The 21,520-nt window shown below is 56.9% G+C and overlaps 2 protein-coding genes across 3 annotated transcripts in view; both read right to left on the bottom strand.

Moving 5' to 3' along the window:
• Positions 1 to 913: 913 nt before the first annotated feature.
• Positions 914 to 12,275, bottom strand: LOC594891 (sterile alpha motif domain-containing protein 9-like). Of its 2 annotated transcripts, XM_031894458.1 has the most exons (3): positions 11,855 to 12,275; positions 9,517 to 9,563; positions 914 to 6,643 (listed from the first exon to the last, which is right to left on the bottom strand). In XM_031894458.1, the coding sequence occupies exons 2-3, from the start codon at positions 9,518 to 9,520 to the stop codon at positions 1,287 to 1,289; spliced, it is 5,361 nt and encodes a 1,786-aa protein (XP_031750318.1). In that variant the 5' UTR covers positions 9,521 to 9,563; positions 11,855 to 12,275; the 3' UTR covers positions 914 to 1,286. The 2 variants fall into 2 exon arrangements, with proteins under 2 accessions (XP_031750318.1, XP_031750320.1); XM_031894460.1 differs by lacking the exon at positions 9,517 to 9,563.
• A 1,057-nt stretch (positions 12,276 to 13,332) lies between these two features.
• The window catches only part of ern1 (endoplasmic reticulum to nucleus signaling 1), a 40,079-nt gene continuing 31,891 nt past the window's right edge, over positions 13,333 to 21,520 (bottom strand). The window contains exons 19-22 of the mRNA XM_031894216.1: positions 21,262 to 21,389; positions 18,811 to 18,934; positions 15,411 to 15,478; positions 13,333 to 14,766 (exon numbers count right to left, since the gene is read on the bottom strand). Of these exons, the coding sequence (XP_031750076.1) occupies positions 14,566 to 14,766; positions 15,411 to 15,478; positions 18,811 to 18,934; positions 21,262 to 21,389 (521 nt within the window). The 3' untranslated portion in view covers positions 13,333 to 14,565. The remainder of the gene's footprint in view (positions 14,767 to 15,410; positions 15,479 to 18,810; positions 18,935 to 21,261; positions 21,390 to 21,520) is intronic.

Here is a 21,520-nt window from a genome sequence, read left to right as displayed (position 1 = left end):
TGGGGGGGCTTCAGCAGGGACAGGGAAGCTGCTCAGAGTTGATGGGAAGATGGATGGAGCCAAATACAGGGCAATCTTGGAAGAAAACCTCTTGGAGTCTGCAAAAGACTTGAGACTGGGGCGGAGGTTCCCCTTCCAGCAGGACAACGACCCTAAACATAAAGCCAGGGCAACAATGGGTTAAACCCAAACATATCCATGTGCTAGACTGGCCCAGTCACAGCCCAGATCTAAATCCAATGGGGAATCTGTGGCAAGATCTGAAACTGCTGTTCCCAAAGGCTGACCATCTAATCTGACTGAGCTGGAGCTGTTTTGCAAAGAAGAATGGGCAAGGGTTTCAGTCTGTAGATGGGCAAAGCGGGTAGAGACATACCCTAAAGCCTGGCAGCTGGAATTGCAGCAAAAGGGGGTTCTACAAAGTATTGACTCAGGGGGCTGAATAATTACGCACACCCCACTTTGCACTTATTTATTTGTAAAAAATGTTTGGAATCATGTCTGATTTTCCTTCCACTTCTCACGTGTACCCCACTTTGTATTGGTCTTTCCCGTGTACCCCACTTTGTATTGGTCTTTCCCGTGTACCCCACTTTGTATTGGTCTTTCCCGTGTACCCCACTTTGTATTGGTCTTTCCCGTGTACCCCACTTTGTATTGGGCTTTCCCGTGTACCCCACTTTGTATTGGTCTTGTGGAAAAGTTCAAGGGGGCCGAATACTTTTGCAAGCCACTGTAAGTCTCCCAGGGGCATTGCTCTCTCCAACATTACATGCCAACATCATTCCATCATTTGTATTTGCCCCACCCACCCTGCAACATGGCAACTGTGGGGTTTGCTCCCTAAGTTTGCTCATAGCCCTATGTATTGAGAAGGGCTCTTGTTCTGCAGAGCAATTAAACTGATACAGTAAAATAAATACAGGAGATTTATTGATACTTAGCGCTGATCACTGAGGGACCATGTCCCCTTAATGGCTCAGAGGCAATTCCCACATAACCAGACACCAGGCACTATGAAGTCAAGGCTGAAGTGCCTCCCCCCCAAACCCAGCTTTATATATGTTCCCCCCCACAGAGCCCACCCAAAGTGTAGATATTAGCAGCTAGCATACTGTACTGTATAGGGTAGAAAATCGAGCATTAAGCAGTGGGACCTTCCTGGGTTAGCTCTAGGCACCATCTTTAAGGAGTTGTTCTACTCTATCAGTCACTTATTTGCCAGGTATTCCCCTTACACCCGACTTCCCTGCCCCTGGAGCAGATTCCTCATGAAACAGAACAACTTATTTTTGTACTTGGAGGTTGTAGGCAATGAGTCCGGCGTAGGAAAAGGCTAAATAAAATGTGACATTTTCACTTCCATGAGGCACCGACGACTGATTCAGGACTAAGACTTCATGCTTTTGCTTTGGGCTGTGCCCCCGTACATAGACCTTCCCATCCTCTGTCCAACCGGGCACCGTTTTTAGGAGTCTTTGCACATTTTCTGACTTCTCCATGACCCCATAGTCCCACTTTAATCTCCAATCATTTACTGGACCTTTCATCAACTTCTCAACCTGACGTCTGAGCAGAAGCTTGTGAAGCCCGGGACCCTGGCCCATAAAGAAGAGCACATTGGTCCTTTTCTTCCGCACAGGAACATTCTTTATTCTGATTTCCTGCAGCCGCCTTAAAGTCTGCAGAGCAAAGTTCAAAATGTGGTCTTTCTCTGCATCAGCTTCTCGGTCATCCAGATAATCAGGCCAGAAAAGGAGAAGCAGCAGAAAGTAGGCGCTGGCAGAGAAAGACTTCTTCTTTGACTGGAAACGCTTGGAAAGATCTCGTAACTGCTCTAAATTGAATAGACTTGGGGAACCAGGAGACACACACCCAAGTGCTATGTGGCAAGTCAGGTAATTAATTAGATCCGAATCGGCCAGTCCTCCTGGATCTGAGATTCCTTCATAGAGTTCTAATATCTCTGAGAGCTTTTCTTCTGCTCTGTGGACTTTATCGGACCGCAGGGAAAGGATTGCAGTTGGGTTCCCACCACCCAGTTTGTAGATGTTCATCCGCCGGAAGAACGTGTTGAGCGAGGCTTGAAACTCAGACTCATCACTGGGGGGTAAAAGCTGGGAAGTAAAAAACTCAGCAAAAACCCTTGTTTTTCCCATCAGCCACTTGTGCGGGCTGCTTCTGCTCTCCTCCACCACCCTCTGCTTGTCCTCATCAATTTTATCAGCCTGAAAGTAGCTGAGTTCTTCAGAAATCCAGGCCAAGGCGCTGGATATGTTTTTGTGAAGCCCTTTCAGATGGTTGTGAAACCGATACCAGGGTTTTCTGATAACATCGGGAATGTGATCCGTTAGCAGATACTGTAGGAGCTCTCGGTTCACACCGTTTTTGCTCGGAGGAAATATTTCAAGCGTCGAAAGAAGTTTCAGCAAGCGGCACCCAACCTCAACCTCTCCGAAGTAGCCGGAGTTATTAATGACGTCCATTTCGGACCTTGCGGCTCTTTGTTCCGCACGGAAACAGTCCATGGATTTCAGAGCCATAGCAATGACATTAGCGACTTCTTCTAGATTAACAGTAGTATCTTTATTCTGTAGCAGGCTATTCACCCATTGTTTGTACAACTGCCCCTCCGTGTCCAAAATAAAGGAATCACTCAGTTGTTCCTTAGCAACCTCCACCCATTTCTTTGAATCCTCAAATTTCTCATATCGGTAATGCAGACGAGCCAGCTGCTGTGCAAATAGGGGATCTTTATGGAATCGTTCATAAGCAGCTTTCAGTAGGTCAATGGCTTTCTGTTGATCCTGTTCAACCTCTATAACCTGCTCAATAAGAGGCGATAAAAACGTGTCGACATTATCTCCCCTGCTTATTCTGTGCCGTCTGAAAAACAGGTCCCTAGTGAACCTGAGGAATTCCTCCCGGCCAAATCTGTGGTTGAATAAGACATTTTCTTGCAGAAGGTCCATGGCAATTTTACTCTGAGGGCAACTTCCAGAAAGTTGCTTTAGAACCTCCTTTGCAACCAGAGAATGTACGATATGAATGGAAGTAATGAAAGACTTGGGATCCGCCAGTTCAAGAAATATCAGTCTTGCCTGTTCACTTAGGCAATTCTTAAAATTATGTTCCCTTATTTCGCTTTGACCTTTGGTGTGGGCGTCTAGCCCTAGGAAGGCCTCGCAGTGCGAGAGGGAAAGAAAAGAGTTTTCTACATAGCTGTTTAGAAGCGCAACAAAGGTCATTAAACGGGTGACATTGGACGATAGCTCCACCCCGTGCATAACGTGCTCCACAAAATCCGTGACATACTTCTCATCAAACTCTTTGCTCATCAGGACAAACGTGATGATAAATTCAGGTGGGAACTGCTGCTCTAAGGTTTTAACTTTTGCTGCAAATTCAAGTTTCTCCTTCTCACTAAGTTTATGAGTGATGATGACAGTGGCCAATGGAAAGGACCTGTATAGATTATCTGGACAATTGGACCTTTTGCAACTGAGAAGAATGAAGCACCTCTTTGACCGATCAATCTTCTTACAGACTGTTGCTCTCATTAACTCGTCCCTTAAATCGTCAATGAACTCTTCATCGCAGTCTTCGATCAGGAGCAGAACAGGAAGACACTGGTCCACGTCGGTTTCATCATATTCTCGAAGGCGCGTGGCATGTTCGCAGACTGTGGAGACTGAACAAGATGGTTTCACTATGGCACATCTTAAGTTTTTTTTCTTTTTCCAAAGAATCTGTCTTGCGACTGTGCTTCCGCCGCTGCCCGGATGGTGGACGACTTTGATCCGAGCAACAGGAAGTCTGATCATGTTCTCATGCAAAATGTTTTCTAGGATTTTCTCCACTTCGCCACATGCATCACGCTGTATTAGAGCGCCACATTTCTTTTGTTCTGCCAGCCAGAAATGTTTCCAACATATTTTGCCACCCCGGTAGAATGTACTTTCTATCTCCTCTATCTGTTGCTTCACCAAGGAGTCTACATTGAGATGACTGCATTGGTTCTCACACAGGATCTCCAGCGAGTGCATCCGTTCCTCGTCGGGGGTTGCAAGGACACAGACACCTTTGGTGGAAACTGGCAGACGCCTATTGTTGGACACTGAGGGAAAGAGGCTCTGTACAGTGGCATCAACATGGCTTAGCTGCATGCCAACTACACTCCTCTGTTCCAGCAGCTCTTTTGGGCAGGAGGCTTGAGCCAGACTGGCCCATTTCTCATAATGTTCTTTATTCTCTGCAATGCACATTATATACTCCATCCCATTCAGTTCGGTGTAAAACTCCTGAAATGTTTCCACAATTGGCTTTTCCACAGGAGACAACAGGAGGAAGAGGACCTTGAAGTAGCCTCTTGGAAGGATTTCATCGCAGATTAAGGAAATCACTTTCTTCAGGAATTTTCTCTTGGTTCTGATCCATGTATTTTCATCACAGGCTTCATCTCCTCCACGATAATTGGTTCGCCCATTGCAGAATATCCAGGTAGTCTGAGTAGCCAAGGAGAGGTTCTTCTTCAGATGTTCACATGTGCCCACCCCACTGTCCATGGAAAAGCCCTTTAAGGAATGGATGTTTGTAGCATGGTGCTTTTTGTAAATAGAACATAAACCGCTGCTGTCAGAATCTGGGTCAAAATCAAAGACGCATAATATTCTCATCCGCACTAAAAAGCTTGTGTGTGTCAGATGGTTCTCTCCACAGCCATTTGTGACAAGTATATATCGAAGAGAGTCATCTAAATACCGCTTTCCATCGGTGAGCAGGGCTGATATTTTCGTCCCCAAATCCCCTGGAGCCATGATATCATGGTTTGCTCTAGATTCTGCTCTTTGCCGCTTGAGATCCACATTCTGAAGGCCTTGTATAAACGGAACCATATCATCGTCTAAGACGGGCTCAGATTTGGCTCCCACCCTCCGATACATTGCTTTCTTTTCGTGGGAAACTTTATTGCTCTTCTCATTAAACTTCGGCAAGCCCACTTGAAAGGCCTTTCCTTTTACTAAATGGAAGTCAGGAACAATGTCCACCTCAACGACAAACCTTTGCTCCTCACCATCCCTCTCAATGACTTCAATGAATTTTGGTGGCCGAATACAGTCCCGAGCGACAGCCTTGTCATTCTGAGCAAACGCTTTCTCCATGCAGTCTAATGCATCCACAAACCAGTCCTTGTCATGTACAGGGATTCCAACGATTTGGCCATGTTGGTAACTTTTGTCTTCCTTGCTGTCCATGATTCCGAAGTGTATTGTACCATTTGTCCTCGTGTTCAGACAAGCACAGCCAAACCGAAGAACCTCATAAGCAAATTTGGTCCCAATTCGGAGCCGGTCTAGTTTGGCAGCCGTGGAAAAAGACTTATATTCATGACAAGGTTGGATCAGATCTATAGCCCCAGTTTCAGGTGAAAGAACATTATTTTTCACATATTTAAAGTTCCCTACTTCTTTATCAAATGGACGGAAAATACTTGAGGATAATAACACTGGTGAATCCTTTGTACTTCCCAATGGCTTACAGGCCCCCGAGAGGTTTGTGTTGTGTTGCCCCTTAGGGGTTTGTGGCACTAAAGGAGGCCCGGGCGTGCTGCACAGATCAGCCAGAGGGGTTTGTGGCACTAAAGGAGGCCCGGGCGTGCTGCACAGATCAGCCAGAGGGGTTTGTGGCACTAAAGGAGGCCCGGTTGTGCTGCACAGATCAGCCAGAGGGGTTTGTGGCACTAAAGGAGGCCCGGTCGTGCTGCACAGATCAGCCAGAGGGGTTTGTTGCACTAAAGGAGGCCCGGGCGTGCTGCACAGATCAGCCAGAGGGGTTTGTGGCACTAAAGGAGGCCCGGGCGTGCTGCACGGATCAGCCAGAGGGGTTTGTGGCACTAAAGGAGGCCCGGGCGTGCTGCACGGATCAGCCAGAGGGGTTTGTGGGACTAAAGGAGGCCTGGGTGTGCTGCACGGTTCAGCCAGAGGGGTTTGTGGGACTAAAGGAGGCCTGGGCGTGCTGCACGGTTCAGCCAGAGGGGTTTGTGGGACTAAAGGAGGCCCGGGCGTGCTGCACGGTTCAGCCAGAGGGATTTGTGGCGCTAAAGGAGGCTCAGGCGTGCTGCATGGATCAGCCAGAGGGGTTTGTGGGACTAAAGGAGGCCCAAGCGTGCTGCACGGTTCAGCCAGAGGGGTTTGTGGGACTAAAGGAGGCCCAGGCGTGCTGCACGGTTCAGCCAGAGGGGTTTGTGAGACTAAAGGAGGCTCAGGCGTGCTGCATGGATCAGCCAGAGGGGTTTGCACCACTGCGGTACAAATTGTTGTCCCTTTTAGGCTGCTTGAAGGATCTGCAAGAGCTTGTGGTTCCTGATGGGATGAACTGGCCTGTGTGTTCTGGGAAGGAGAACCAGGCTCTGTGGATTTCTGTCCCAGTAGAATCTCATCTCTCTTGCTAATTAATAGCTGGATCTGTCCTTCTTTCATGCCAAAAATCCTTAAAAACTCATGTTTCAATTCCTTCAGCACTGGCCCCGTCACTTCTTCTTCATACAGTCTGTCAGTGTGTTCCTTTTTGAGTCTTATTGAGCGCAACCAGTCTCTGACGTGCTCCTCAGTCCAGTCGTCCAATGGTAACGTTTTGTACTCTTCTGTAACACAGACAGACCCAATCAGTTATACAGAGCACCCGTGTCCGGGCTACATGTCACCCGCACTTCCACCCACCCAAATACTCCACGAGTTCAGTCTTGGGGTTGAAGTGGGGACAGGTGAGGCTACATCATTGGACTGGGGTGTGTGAGACCAACCAGGGCTGCTACCCCAGGGGCCCTGGCCCCCCCCCCCTCAGGTGCCCCGGCCTGCTCACTCACCTGCTTGGGAAAGGGAAGGTACTGGAGCCCAATGGCCATATCAGTTGGATTGATTAGATAAATGCCCCCTGACTGCCTCCATATCCAGGGGTGTATGGCGGGTCTCCCATTGGCCAATGTTGATGTTCATGAGTCCCACCATCGGGGGAACCCTGAGCAGCAATGGGGTGTATGACAGGGGAGCAAGGAGAAAGGCACTGCTCTCTAAGGCCAAAAATATTGCTGAGCCTCTACGATTGGCTACAGATCATGTGACAAACCAGAAGGAGACTGGGAGAATCCAGTTTTGTGGGGGGATGGAGCCAAAATAGAATGTTTAGGCTTCAATGGGGAGCATTCCATTTGGAGTGAGACAACATTCAGCATAAGGACCTTATCCCTGTATCTGTGGAACATGGGGCTGGGAGGGTTCTGTTTGGGCCAGTTTGGCTGCATCTGGGTCAGTGAATCCCAAGAGACAGTGGGTGGGGCAGCGAGACACCCACCCTAAACACACAAGTGGTTCTACACAAGACTGGTTACAGGGGAATAAGGTGAGTGTTGGGAAATGGCCAAGTCACAGTCCTGACCTTAATTCCATGGAAATGTTGTGGGAAGAGCTAAAGCATGGGGTTCTGTATGGGGCAATGGGGTTCTGTATGGGGCAATGGGGATCTGAATGGGGCAATGGGGATCTGAATGGGGCAATGGGGATCTGAATGGGGCAATGGGGATCTGAATGGGGCAATGGGGATCTGAATGGGGCAATGGGGATCTGAATGGGGCAATGGGGATCTGAATGGGGCAATGGGGATCTGAATGGGGCAATGGGGATCTGAATGGGGCAATGGGGATCTGAATGGGGCAATGGGGATCTGAATGGGGCAATGGGGATCTGAATGGGGCAATGGGGATCTGAATGGGGCAATGGGGATCTGAATGGGGCAATGGGGATCTGAATGGGGTTCTGTATGGGGCAATGGGGTTCTGTATGGGGCAATGGGGTTCTGTATGGGGCAATGGGGTTCTGTATGGGGTTCTGTATGGGGGAATGGGGTTCTGTATGGGGGCAATGGGGTTCTGTATGGGGGCAATGGGGTTCTGTATGGGGGCAATGGGGTTCTGTATGGGGGCAATGGGGGCAATGGGGTTCTGTGTGGGGGCAATGGGGTTCTGTGTGGGGGCAATGGGGTTCTGTGTGGGGGCAATGGGGTTCTGTGTGGGGGCAATGGGGTTCTGTGTGGGGGCAATGGGGTTCTGTGTGGGGGCAATGGGGTTCTGTGTGGGGAGAATGGGTTTCTGTGTGGGGGAATGGGTTTCTGTGTGGGGGAATGGGTTCTGTGTGGGGGAATGGGTTCTGTGTGGGGGAATGGGTTCTGTGTGGGGGAATGGGTTCTGTGTGGGGGAATGGGTTCTGTGTGGGGGAATGGGTTCTGTGTGGGGGAATGGGTTCTGTGTGGGGGCAGTGGGGTTCTGTGTGGGGGAATGGGTTCTGTGTGGGGGCAGTGGGGTTCTGTGTGGGGGCAGTGGGGTTCTGAAAGGGAGGAATGGGGTTCCGCGTGGGGGGAATGGGGTTCCGCGTGGGGGGAATGGGGTTCCGCGTGGGGGGAATGGGGTTCCGCGTGGGGGGAATGGGGTTCCGCGTGGGGGGGAATGGGGTTCCGCGTGGGGGGAATGGGGTTCCGCGTGGGGGGAATGGGGTTCCGCGTGGGGGGAATGGGGTTCCGCGTGGGGGGAATGGGGTTCCGCGTGGGGGGAATGGGGTTCCGCGTGGGGGGAATGGGGTTCCGCGTGGGGGGAATGGGGTTCCGCGTGGGGGGAATGGGGTTCCGCGTGGGGGGAATGGGGTTCCGCGTGGGGGGAATGGGGTTCCGCGTGGGGGGAATGGGGTTCCGCGTGGGGGGAATGGGGTTCCGCGTGGGGGGAATGGGGTTCCGCGTGGGGGAATGGGGTTCCGCGTGGGGGGAATGGGGTTCCGCGTGGGGGGAATGGGGTTCCGCGTGGGGGGAATGGGGTTCCGCGTGGGGGGAATGGGGTTCCGCGTGGGGGGAATGGGGTTCCGCGTGGGGAGGGTCGGGGGAATGGGGTTCCGCGTGGGGGGAATGGGGTTCCGCGTGGGGGGAATGGGGTTCCGCGTGGGGGGAATGGGGTTCCGCGTGGGGGGAATGGGGTTCCGCGTGGGGGGAATGGGGTTCCGCGTGGGGGGAATGGGGTTCCGCGTGGGGGGAATGGGGTTCCGCGTGGGGGGAATGGGGTTCCGCGTGGGGGGAATGGGGTTCCGCGTGGGGGGAATGGGGTTCCGCGTGGGGGGAATGGGGTTCCGCGTGGGGGGAATGGGGTTCCGCGTGGGGGGAATGGGGTTCCGCGTGGGGGGAACGGGGTTCCGCGTGGGGGGAACGGGGTTCCGCGTGGGGGGAACGGGGTTCCGCGTGGGGGGAACGGGGTTCCGCGTGGGGGGAACGGACTCCTGCAAGTCTATGTGCAAATGTTTAGTCATAGCTGCACATGGGGGGGGGGGTACCCCAGATACTGACAGTCACTTACACCCCACATATGTTATTGGGTCATTTCTGTTCAATAAATACATTTTGTGTGACCCCCCCCAATTAATGCAGTTACATAGCACCGTCTCCCCCAACTCTAGGGGGTGCTACTCCCAGACAGTCACTTACCCATTCCTGCCCCTTGGATGCTCCCGGCACGGATATGTGGGTACAACCTGTGAGGGGAAAGGGAAACTCTATTTACTTGTTTTATTGGGAAACAGAAACACCCAGTTTGTTTATAAAGTTGGGGAACATCATAGATTAGTGGGGTCTCTAGGGAGCAGCCCCCCAGCTCTGCTCTTACGTCTTACACATGGGAGCAGCTCCAGCCGGGGGGCCGACATTCTGCTCTTTTTGCCACAACTGCCCCACACCTTGCCCCATAGATTCACTGCCCTGAACTTGGTGTACATTGTACCATCCCTTCCTGCCATTGGTTACTGTATTGGGCTGCACTCACTCCCTCCCATGGGCTCCTCCTGTACTGGGCTGCACTCCCTCCCATGGGCTCCTCCTGTACTGGGCTGCACTCCCTCCCATGGGCTCCTCCTGTACTGGGCTGCACTCCCTCCCATGGGCTCCTCCTGTACTGGGCTGCACTCCCTCCCATGGGCTCCTCCTGTACTGGGCTGCACTCCCTCCCATGGGCTCCTCCTGTACTGGGCTGCACTCCCTCCCATGGGCTCCTCCTGTACTGGGCTGCACTCCCTCCCATGGGCTCCTCCTGTACTGGGCTGCACTCCCTCCCATGGGCTCCTCCTGTACTGGGCTGCACTCCCTCCCATGGGCTCCTCCTGTACTGGGCTGCACTCCCTCCCATGGGCTCCTCCTGTACTGGGCTGCACTCCCTCCCATGGGCTCCTCCTGTACTGGGCTGCACTCCCTCCCATGGGCTCCTCCTGTACTGGGCTGCACTCCCTCCCATGGGCTCCTCCTGTACTGGGCTGCACTCCCTCCCATGGGCTCCTCCTGTACTGGGCTGCACTCCCTCCCATGGGCTCCTCCTGTACTGGGCTGCACTCCCTCCCATGGGCTCCTCCTGTACTGGGCTGCACTCCCTCCCATGGGCTCCTCCTGTACTGGGCTGCACTCCCTCCCATGGGCTCCTCCTGTACTGGGCTGCACTCCCTCCCATGGGCTCCTCCTGTACTGGGCTGCACTCCCTCCCATGGGCTCCTCCTGTACTGGGCTGCACTTCAGCCCCTCCCATGGGCTCCTCCTGTACTGGGCTGCACTCCCTCCCATGGGCTCCTCCTGTACTGGGCTGCACTCCCTCCCATGGGCTCCTCCTGTACTGGGCTGCACTCCCTCCCATGGGCTCCTCCTGTACTGGGCTGCACTCCCTCCCATGGGTTCCTGTACTGGGGTACAATCCCTCCCATGGGTACCTGTATTGGGGTACAATCCCTCCCATGGGTTCCTGTATTGGGCTGCACTCCCTCCCATGGGTTCCTGTATTGGGCTGCACTCCCTCCCATGGGTTCCTGTATTGGGGTGCACTCCCTCCCATGGGTTCCTGTATTGGGGTGCACTCCCTCCCATGGGTTCCTGTATTGGGGTGCACTCCCTCCCATGGGTACCTGTATTGGGGTGCACTCCCTCCCATGGGTACCTGTATTGGGCTGCACTCCCTCCCATGGGTTCCTGTATTGGGCTGCACTCCCTCCCATGGGTTCCTGTATTGGGGTGCACTCCCTCCCATGGGTTCCTGTATTGGGGTGCACTCCCTCCCATGGGTTCCTGTATTGGGGTGCACTCCCTCCCATGGGTTCCTGTATTGGGGTGCACTCCCTCCCATGGGTTCCTGTATTGGGCTGCACTCCCTCCCATGGGTTCCTGTATTGGGGTGCACTCCCTCCCATGGGTTCCTGTATTGGGGTGCACTCCCTCCCATGGGTTCCTGTATTGGGGTGCACTCCCTCCCATGGGTTCCTGTATTGGGGTGCACTCCCTCCCATGGGTTCCTGTATTGGGCTGCACTCCCTCCCATGGGTTCCTGTATTGGGCTGCACTCCCTCCCATGGGTTCCTGTATTGGGGTGCACTCCCTCCCATGGGTTCCTGTATTGGGGTGCACTCCCTCCCATGGGTTCCTGTATTGGGGTGCACTCCCTCCCATGGGTTCCTGTATTGGGGTGCACTCCCTCCCATGGGTTCCTGTATTGGGGTGCACTCCCTCCCATGGGTTCCTGTATTGGGGTGCACTCCCTCCCATGGGTTCCTGTATTGGGCTGCACTCCCTCCCATGGGTTCCTGTATTGGGGTGCACTCCCTCCCATGGGTTCCTGTATTGGGGTGCACTCCCTCCCATGGGTTCCTGTATTGGGGTGCACTCCCTCCCATGGGTTCCTGTATTGGGGTACACTCCCTCCCATGGGTTCCTGTATTGGGGTACACCTATACGTGCAATATGGGCTACACACACTGACAGATATGAATGGAAGTTGCCCCCCCGCCCTACTTACCCTGCTGGCAGAGTCCGAGGCTGCTGGGGAGGAAGAGGAAGGAGAGGCTGAAGGCCCCCCCCCACTCACTTTCGTTTTCTGCTGCTGATGTCACTGGGGGAGGAGCCAGACAGCAGATTCCAGCGCTGAGACATGTGACCTGCCCGGGCTGGGGGGGCGGGGATAGAAGCTGTGGGCTCCTCCCCTTTATATCATTCTCCTACACAGACGCTTTTCCCTTCACTTTCCACTCACATCCGACACATTTACCCCATTTACACTGTACAGCCGGGCAAGAGGGCAACATGGCAAGTGGGGGAGGAGATTTGCTGTGCTCACTATTGCCCCTGGCACCATTTCTGTCAACTCACAGAACCCCTCAGTGACTGCTAATATCCTTATCATTTACAGTAGGGGGTACATTATCCCTTATAATACATGAGTGATACTCAGAGTTCCCTGTATAACTCAGCCTGCAGCCTTGTGCCTTTATATGGGCACAGAACCCCTCAGTGACTGCTAATATCCTTATCATTTACAGTAGGGGGTACAGTATCCCTTATAATACATGAGTGATACTCAGAGTTCCCTGTATAACTCAGCCTGCAGCCTTGTGCCTTTATATGGGGGGCACAGAACCCCTCAGTGACTGCTAATATCCTTATCATTTACAGTAGGGGGTACATTATCCCTTATAATACATGAGTGATACTCAGAGTTCCCTGTATAACTCAGCCTGCAGCCTTGTGCCTTTATATGGGGGGCACAGAACCCCTCAGTGACTGCTAATATCCTTATCATTTACAGTAGGGGGTACATTATCCCTTATAATACATGAGTGATACTCAGAGTTCCCTGTATAACTCAGCCTGCAGCCTTGTGCCTTTATATGGGGGGCACAGAACCCCTCAGTGACTGCTAATATCCTTATCATTTACAGTAGGGGGTACATTATCCCTTATAATACATGAGTGATACTCAGAGTTCCCTGTATAACTCAGCCTGCAGCCTTGTGCCTTTATATGGGGGGCACAGAACCCCTCAGTGACTGCTAATATCCTTATCATTTACAGTAGGGGGTACATTATCCCTTATAATACATGAGTGATACTCAGAGTTCCCTGTATAACTCAGCCTGCAGCCTTGTGCCTTTATATGGGCACAGAACCCCTCAGTGACTGCTAATATCCTTATCATTTACAGTAGGGGGTACATTATCCCTTATAATACACACACACCAGGCTACTGCTTGTTCTGAATGAAGAGATTTATTGAGAGAAGCCTGAGAGGGGGGCGAGTTGTGCCCGCAGTATAAATCTAGCCAATGCCCCCCCCCCCCAATATAAAGCCCCCATTTCCGCTCCCACCAAACCTGCCAATCAAATCGCTTTCATCCAGAGCTGCCGACTGTGCCGCACTCTCCGCCTCCGCGCCAGCCGCCCACAGAGTAAAAAATTATAAAAATGCCCCTCATACCCCTACCCACCCCCCCCCCCCCCCCCAAGTACCCAGAAACACAACGGTCCCAGGGGGCAAATACTTCATACACAGTTCCCAGGGGAGGGGCAACTGAATCCACCCCCTCCCCCACCCCAGTGTCACAGTCTTGCCCCTGGGTGCCCAGGGAAAGGGCAAATACTGGGAACCATAAGTTAAAAACATTAAAAAAAACTCCACCCCCCTGCCAGGTGGGCACAGACCCACTGCAGTGCCAGGGATACCAGCAGTCAGAATGGGCACAGCCAGACTCAAACACACCCCCTGCCAGGCGGGCACAGACCCACTGCAGTGCCAGGGATACCAGCAGTCAGAGTGGGCACAGCCAGACTCAAACCCACCCCCTGCCAGGCAGGCACAGACCCACTGCAGTGCCAGGGATACCAGCAGTCAGAGTGGGCACAGCCAGACTCAAACCCACCCCCTGCCAGGCGGGCACAGACCCACTGCAGTGCCAGGGATACCAGCAGTCAGAGTGGGCACAGCCAGACTCAAACCCACCCCCTGCCAGGCAGGCACAGACCCACTGCAGTGCCAGGGATACCAGCAGTCAGAGTGGGCACAGCCAGACTCAAACCCACCCCCTGCCAGGCAGGCACAGAACCACTGCAGTGCCAGGGATACCAGCAGTCAGAGTGGGCACAGCCAGATTCAAACCCACCCCCTGCCAGGCAGGCACAGACCCACTGCAGTGCCAGGGATACCAGCAGTCAGAGTGGGCACAGCCAGACTCAAACCCACCCCCTGCCAGGCGGGCACAGACCCACTGCAGTGCCAGGGATACCAGCAGTCAGAGTGGGCACAGCCAGACTCAAACCCACCCCCTGCCAGGCGGGCACAGACCCACTGCAGTGCCAGGGATACCAGCAGTCAGAGTGGACACAGCCAGACTCAAACACACACCCCTGGCCAGGTGGGCACAGACCCACTGCAGTGCCAGGGATACCAGCAGTCAGAGTGGGCACAGCCAGACTTTAACCCACCCCCCTGCCAGGCGGGCACAGACCCACTGCAGTGCCAGGGATACCAGCAGTCAGACTCAAACCCACGGGCAGGTGATGCCCTAGTGCAACAATATAGAGAGTCACTTTTCCTCGGGTGCTGCCAGGAAGGTGCCAAGCACTAACACAAAAGCCTGGGCATCCAGCCTGGCACCAAGTCAATACTTGGGGCACATTGGGCAAGGCCCTTGCTTCTGCCCCACTCTATTCCACCACATGCCACGCGGTGCCCTCTCAAGCCACGTCGGGGCAGAACGCTGCCGGCGGGCAGTGATAGTACGGCTGGAAGAGTCTCTCGTGGGCACAGGTGTGCATGGCAAGGTAGGTGTGCCACAGCAGGGCAGGGAAGCGCGACGTGAAGTAACCGACAAACTCATCCGGGACCCCCCCCAGCGTCTCCTGCACCTCGGCCGGCAGCTCCCGGTAGTGATGTTTCTGTGGATGAGACAAAGCTGGTAATGGGCACGGTGCCAGGCAAATACCCGCCGTGCCCCCTAGTGGCTCCCCCCGATGGAGGTTCTGCAGCTGGGAATGTGCCAGAATATATACACTCCCTGCAGTGCCAACCTGGGACCCCCCAGGAGAACTTGCCCTACATAAGGGCAATGGGGCAAATCTCGGCTACCGTGGGCACCAAATCTCCCCAAAACACTTTCCCACCGGCAAAAAAGTGAATTTTCCGGCATTAGGGCAGATCTGTTGCCCACAACACCCCCCAGCTCCATTGCAGGATTTGCCCCTAAGATAAGATTGTACCTTGCCGAGAGCACCCAGGTTGGCACTTACCCCTCTCGCTGGTTCCATCTCTATCAGTGCCCAGTCCCTCTGTGGCCAATCAGTTATATGGTGCCAACCGGGCAGTGCATGTGGCACACAAACTGGCACCAAGACCAGCGACTTGCACGGAGGTAGCTCTTACCCCTCAGCCATAGTGCTGCCAGGCTGCCTCACTCTGATTGGCCCTAATCTGCCCCACACAACATTCCCCCTCCCCCCAGCAGGACTGCCTACAATCACACACAGAGCTGCAGCACACGGCATTCTGGGATAGCGGGGGCGCGGGGGGAGGGGGTACCCACCTTATTGCGCAAGGCCCGGAGCAGGTCCCGCACGGAATTCCCTTTATAGCTGCGGAATTTCCTTAGATCTGTGGAGAAAGAAATTAATTTACCTTTATTCACCGATGTGCCAGTCACTGCATGGCAGCAAAGCGAGGCAGCCGGTGCCAGTCACAGAGAGACAGCCTGTGCCAGTCACAGCATGGCAGCAAAGCGAGGCAGCCGGTGCCAGTCACAGAGAGACAGCCTGTGCCAGTCACTGCATGGCAGCAAAGCGAGGCAGCCGGTGCCAGTCACAGAGAGACAGCCTGTGCCAGTCACAGCATGGCAGCAAAGCGAGGCAGCCGGTGCCAGTCAGCAGAGAGACAGCCTGTGCCAGTCACTGCATGGCAGCAAAAGCGAGGCAGCCGGTGCCAGTCACAGAGAGACAGCCTGTGCCAGTCACAGCATGGCAGCAAAGCGAGGCAGCCGTGCCAGTTACAGAGAACAGCCTGTGCCAGTCACGGCATGGCAGCAAGCGAGGCAGCCGGTGCAGTCACAGAGAGACAGCCTGCCAGTCACAGAGAGACAGCCTGTGCCAGTCACTGCATGGCAGCAAAGCGAGGCAGCCGGTGCCAGTTCACAGAGAGACAGCCTGTGCCAGTCACAGCTGGCACAAAGGGGCAGCGGTGCAGTCACAGAGAGACAGCCTGTGCCAGTCACAGCATGGCAGCAAAGCGAGGCAGCCGGTGCCAGTCACAGAGAACAGCCTGTGCCAGTCACAGCATGGCAGCAAAGCGAGGCAGCCGGTGCCAGTCACAGAGAGACAGCCTGTGCCAGTCACTGCATGGCAGCAAAGCGAGGCAGCCGGTGCCAGTCACAGAGAGACAGCCTGTGCCAGTCACAGCATGGCAGCAAAGCGAGGCAGCCGGTGCCAGTCACAGAGAGACAGCCTGTGCCAGTCACTGCATGGCAGCAAAGCGAGGCAGCCGGTGCCAGTCACAGAGAGACAGCCTGTGCCAGTCACAGCATGGCAGCAAAGCGAGGCAGCCGGTGCCAGTCACAGAGAGACAGCCTGTGCCAGTCACTGCATGGCAGCAAAGCGAGGCAGCCGGTGCCAGTCACAGAGAGACAGCCTGTGCCAGTCACAGCATGGCAGCAAAGCGAGGCAGCCGGTGCCAGTCACAGAGAACAGCCTGTGCCAGTCACTGCATGGCAGCAAAGCGAGGCAGCCGGTGCCAGTCACAGAGAGACAAGCCTGGTGGCCAGTCACAGCATGGCAGCAAAGCGAGGCAGCCGGCCAGTCCAACAGCCTGCCACCACAGCATGGGCAGCAAGCGAGGCAGCCGGTGCCCAGTCCAAGACAGCCCAGCACCATGGCAGCAAGCGAGGCAGCCGGTGCCAGTCCAGAGAGACAGCCTGTGCCAGTCACTGCATGGCAGCAAGCGAGGCAGCCGGTGGCCTAGTCACAGAGAGACAGGCCTGTGCAGTCACCAGCATGGCAGCAAAGCGAGGCAGCCGGGTGCCAGTCACAGAGAGACAGGCCTGTGCCAGTCACTGCATGGCAGCAAAGCGAGGCAGCCGATGCCAGTCCAGAGAGACAGCCTGTGCCAGTCCACTGCATGGCAGCAAAGCGAGGCAGCCGGTGCCAGTCACAGAGAGACAGGCCTGTGCCAGTCGCCTGCATGGCAGCAAAGGCGAGGCAGGCCGATGCCAGTCACAGAGAGACAGCCTGTGCCCAGTCACTTGCATAGGCAGCAAGCTAGGGAGCCGGTGCCAGTCACAGAGAGACAGCCTGTGCCAGTCACTGGCATGGCGAGGCAGCCGTATGCCAGTCACAGAGAGACAGCCTGTGCCAGTCACTGCATGGCAGCAAAGCGAGGCACGCCGTGCCAGTCACAGAGAGACAAGCCTGTGCCAGTCACTGCATGGCAGCAAAGCGAGGCCGCCTGTGCCAGTTACAGAGAGACAGCCTGTGCCAGTCACTGCATGGCAGCAAAGCGAGGCGGCCTGTGCCAGTTACAGAGAGACAGCCTGTGCCAGTCACTGCATGGCAGCAAAGCGAGGCAGCCTATGCCAGTCACAGAGAGACAGCCTGTGCCAGTCACTGCATGGCAGCAAAGCGAGGCCGCCTGTGCCAGTTACAGAGAAACAAGCCTGTGCCAGTCAGTGCTGGCAGCAAAGCGAGGCAGCCTGTGCCAGTTACAGAGAAACAGCCTATGCAGCACAGCGTGGCAGCAAACGAGCAGCCATCTCAGTCACAGCGTGGCAGCAAAGCGAGGCAGCCGGTGCCAGTCACAGCGTGGCAGCAAAGCGAGGCAGCCTGTGCCAGTCACTGCATGGCAGCAAAGCGAGGCCGCCTGTGCCAGTTACAGAGAAACAGCCTGTGCCAGTCAGTGCATGGCAGCAAAGCGAGGCAGCCTGTGCCAGTTACAGAGAAACAGCCTATGCCAGTCACAGCGTGGCAGCAAAGCGAGGCAGCCGGTGCCAGTCACAGCGTGGCAGCAAAGCGAGGCCGCCGGTGCCAGTCACAGCGTGGCAGCCTGTGCCAGTCCCTGCATGGCAGCAAAGCGAGGCCGCCTGTGCCAGTTACAGAGAAACAGCCTGTGCCAGTCACTGCATGGCAGAAAAGCGAGGCAGCCTATGCCAGTCACAGCATGGCAGCAAAGCGAGGCAGCCGGTGCCAATCACAGCATGGCAGCAAAGCGAGGCAGCCGGTGCCAGTCACAGCATGGCAGCAAAGCGAGGCAGCCGGTGCCAATCACAGCGTGGCAGCAAAGCGAGGCAGCCGGTGCCAATCACAGCATGGCAGCAAAGCGAGGCAGCCGGTGCCAATCACAGCGTGGGAGCAAAGCAAGGCAGCCGGTGCCAATCACAGCATGGCAGCAAAGCGAGGCAGCCGGTGCCAATCACAGCATGGCAGCAAAGCGAGGCAGCCGGTGCCAATCACAGCGTGGGAGCAAAGCAAGGCAGCCGGTGCCAATCACAGCATGGCAGCAAAGCGAGGCAGCCGGTGCCAATCACAGCGTGGGAGCAAAGCAAGGCAGCCGGTGCCAGTCACAGCGTGGGAGCAAAGCAAGGCAGCCGGTGCCAATCACAGCATGGCAGCAAAGCGAGGCAGCCGGTGCCAATCACAGCGTGGGAGCAAAGCAAGGCAGCTGGTGCCAGTCACAGCGTGGCAGCAAAGCGAGGCAGCCGGTGCCAGTCACAGCGTGGGAGCAAAGCGAGGCAGCCGGTGCCAATCACAGCGTGGGAGCAAAGCAAGGCAGCTGGTGCCAGTCACAGCGTGGCAGCAAAGCGAGGCAGCCTGTGCCAATCACAGCGTGGGAGCAAAGCAAGGCAGCTGGTGCCAGTCACAGCGTGGCAGCAAAGCGAGGCAGCCTGTGCCAGTCACAGCGTGGGAGCAAAGCAAGGCAGCTGGTGCCAGTCACAGGGCGGGTACCTGTTTGCAGTGGGACAGTGATGTGCTGCTTCCAGTCCATTCGGACCACCGACCGGCCCCCTCTCTCCAGCTGCGTCACTAGGGGCCCATCCAGCGCCTCCTTCTCTATCCGGTCACTCACGTCCTATGGGGAAGCACTGGGTCAGAACCGGGCAAGGAGGGGGGCACAGGAGGAGAGGCTGGAGGGGCACAGTGCCTGCTGAGCCAGAGGGGAGGGGTGGGTAGAGGAGGCGAGGCTGGAGTGGCACGGTGCCTGCTGAGCCAGAGGGGAGGGGTGGGTAGAGGAGGAGAGGCTGGAGTGGCACGGTGCCTGCTGAGCCAGAGGGGAGGGGTGGGTAGAGGAGGAGAGGCTGGAGTGGCCCGGTGCCTGCTGTGCTGGGGGGGGAGGGGTGGGTAGAGGAGGAGAGGCCTGGAGTGGCACGTGCCTGCTGTGCTGGGGGGGAGGGTGGTAGAGGAGGAGAGGCTGGAGTGGCACGGTGCCTGCTGAGCCAGAGGGGAGGGGTGGGTAGAGGAGGAGAGGCTGGAGTGGCACGGTGCCTGCTGAGCCAGAGGGGAGGGGTGGGTAGAGGAGGAGAGGCTGGAGTGGCACGGTGCCTGCTGTGCTGGGGGGGAGGGGTGGGTAGAGGAGGAGAGGCTGGAGTGGCACGGTGCCTGCTGAGCCAGAGGGGAGGGGTGGGTAGAGGAGGAGAGGCTGGAGTGGCACGGTGCCTGCTGAGGCCAGAGGGGAGGGGTGGGTAGAGGAGGAGAGGCTGGAGTGGCACGGTGCCTGCTGTGCTGGGGGGGGAGGCTGGAGGGGCACAGTGCCTGCTGTGTCGGGGGGGGTAGAGGAGGAGAGGCTGGAGTGGCACGGTGCCTGCTGTGCTGGGGGGGAGGCTGGAGTGGCACAGTGCCTGCTGTGTCGGGGGGGGGGTAGAGGAGGAGAGGCTGGAGTGGCACAGTGCCTGCTGTGTTGGGGGGGGGGTAAAGGAGGAGAGGCTGGAGTGGCACAGTGCCTGCTGTGCCGGGGGGGAGGGGTGGGTAGAGGAGAGGCTGGAGTGGCACGGTGCCTGCTGTGCCGGGGGGGAGGGGTGGGTAGAGGAGAGGCTGGAGTGGCATGGTGCCTGCTGTGCCGGGGGGGAGGGGTGGGTAGAGGAGGAGAGGCAGGAGTGGCACGGTGCCTGCTATGCCGGGGGGGAGAGGGGTGGGTAGAGGAGGAGAGGCTGGAGGGGCACAGTGCCTGCTGAGCCAGAGGGGAGGGGTGGGTAGAGGAGGAGAGGCTGGAGTGGCACGGTGCCTGCTGTGCTGGGGGGAGGCTGGAGGGGCACAGTGCCTGCTGTGTCGGGGGGGGTAGAGGAGGAGAGGCTGGAGTGGCACAGTGCCTGCTGTGTCAGGGGGGGAGGCTGGAGGGGCACAGTGCCTGCTGTGTCGGGGGGGGGGTAGAGGAGGAGAGGCTGGAGTGGCACGGTGCCTGCTGTGCTGGGGGGGAGGCTGGAGGGGCACAGTGCCTGCTGTGTCGGGGGGGGTAGAGGAGGAGAGGCTGGAGTGGCACAGTGCCTGCTGTGCCGGGGGGGAGGGGTGGGTAGAGGAGAGGCTGGAGTGGCACGGTGCCTGCTGTGCCGGGGGGGAGGGGTGGGTAGAGGAGGAGAGGCTGGAGTGGCACGGTGCCTGCTGTGCCGGGGGGAGGGGTGGGTAGAGGAGGAGAGGCTGGAGTGGCACGGTGCCTGCTGTGTCGGGGGGGAGAGGGGTGGGTAGAGGAGGAGAGGCTGGAGGGGCACGGTGCCTGCTGTGCCGGGGGGGAGGGGTGGGTAGAGGAGGAGAGGCTGGAGTGGCACGGTGCCTGCTGTGTCGGGGGGGAGAGGGGTGGGTAGAGGAGGAGAGGCTGGAGTGGCACGGTGCCTGCTGTGTCGGGGGGGAGAGGGGTGGGTAGAGGAGGAGAGGCTGGAGGGGCACGGTGCCTGCTGTGCCGGGGGGGAGGGGTGGGTAGAGGAGGAGAGGCTGGAGTGGCACGGTGCCTGCTGTGTCGGGGGGGAGAGGGGTGGGTAGAGGAGGAGAGGCTGGAGTGGCACGGTGCCTGCTGTGTCGGGGGGGAGAGGGGTGGGTAGAGGAGGAGAGGCTGGAGGGGCACGGTGCCTGCTGTGCCGGGGGAGAGGGGTGGGTAGAGGAGGAGAGGCTGGAGGGGCACGGTGCCTGCTGTGCCGGGGGGGAGGGGTGGGTAGAGGAGGAGAGGCTGGAGTGGCACGGTGCCTGCTGTGTCGGGGGGAGAGGGGTGGGTAGAGGAGGAGAGGCTGGAGTGGCACGGTGTCTGCTGTGTCGGGGGGGAGAGGGGTGGGTAGAGGAGGAGAGGCTGGAGGGGCACGGTGCCTGCTGTGCCGGGGGGGAGGGGTGGGTAGAGGAGGAGAGGCTGGAGTGGCACGGTGCCTGCTGTGCCGGGGGGGGGGGGGGGGGGGGGGGGGGGGGGAGCGAGTGACCCACCTGGAAGAACTGAAGCTGTTTATCCAGACCCCAGAAGAACGGGTGCTTGAGTACAGCGGGGGCAGAGGGGCGTCTCTGGGGGTCCTTGTTTATCATTTGCTCAATCAGCTGGTGGGCAACGAGGCCCTCTGGGGGGGGCGGGGGGAACAACACACGGGTCAGTAACTCCATCAGTGCCAATGTTGTGCCCTAAATATCAGCTTCATTTGGGCACCCGGTGCCAGTCTGGCAGAGAGACCCCAGCAGGGCGGCCAGTGCC

The sequence above is a fragment of the Xenopus tropicalis genome, chromosome 10 (assembly GCF_000004195.4).
Source record: "Xenopus tropicalis strain Nigerian chromosome 10, UCB_Xtro_10.0, whole genome shotgun sequence".
NCBI classification, from domain to species: Eukaryota; Metazoa; Chordata; class Amphibia; order Anura; family Pipidae; genus Xenopus; species Xenopus tropicalis.
This window is presented reverse-complemented; position numbering and strand designations above follow the sequence as displayed.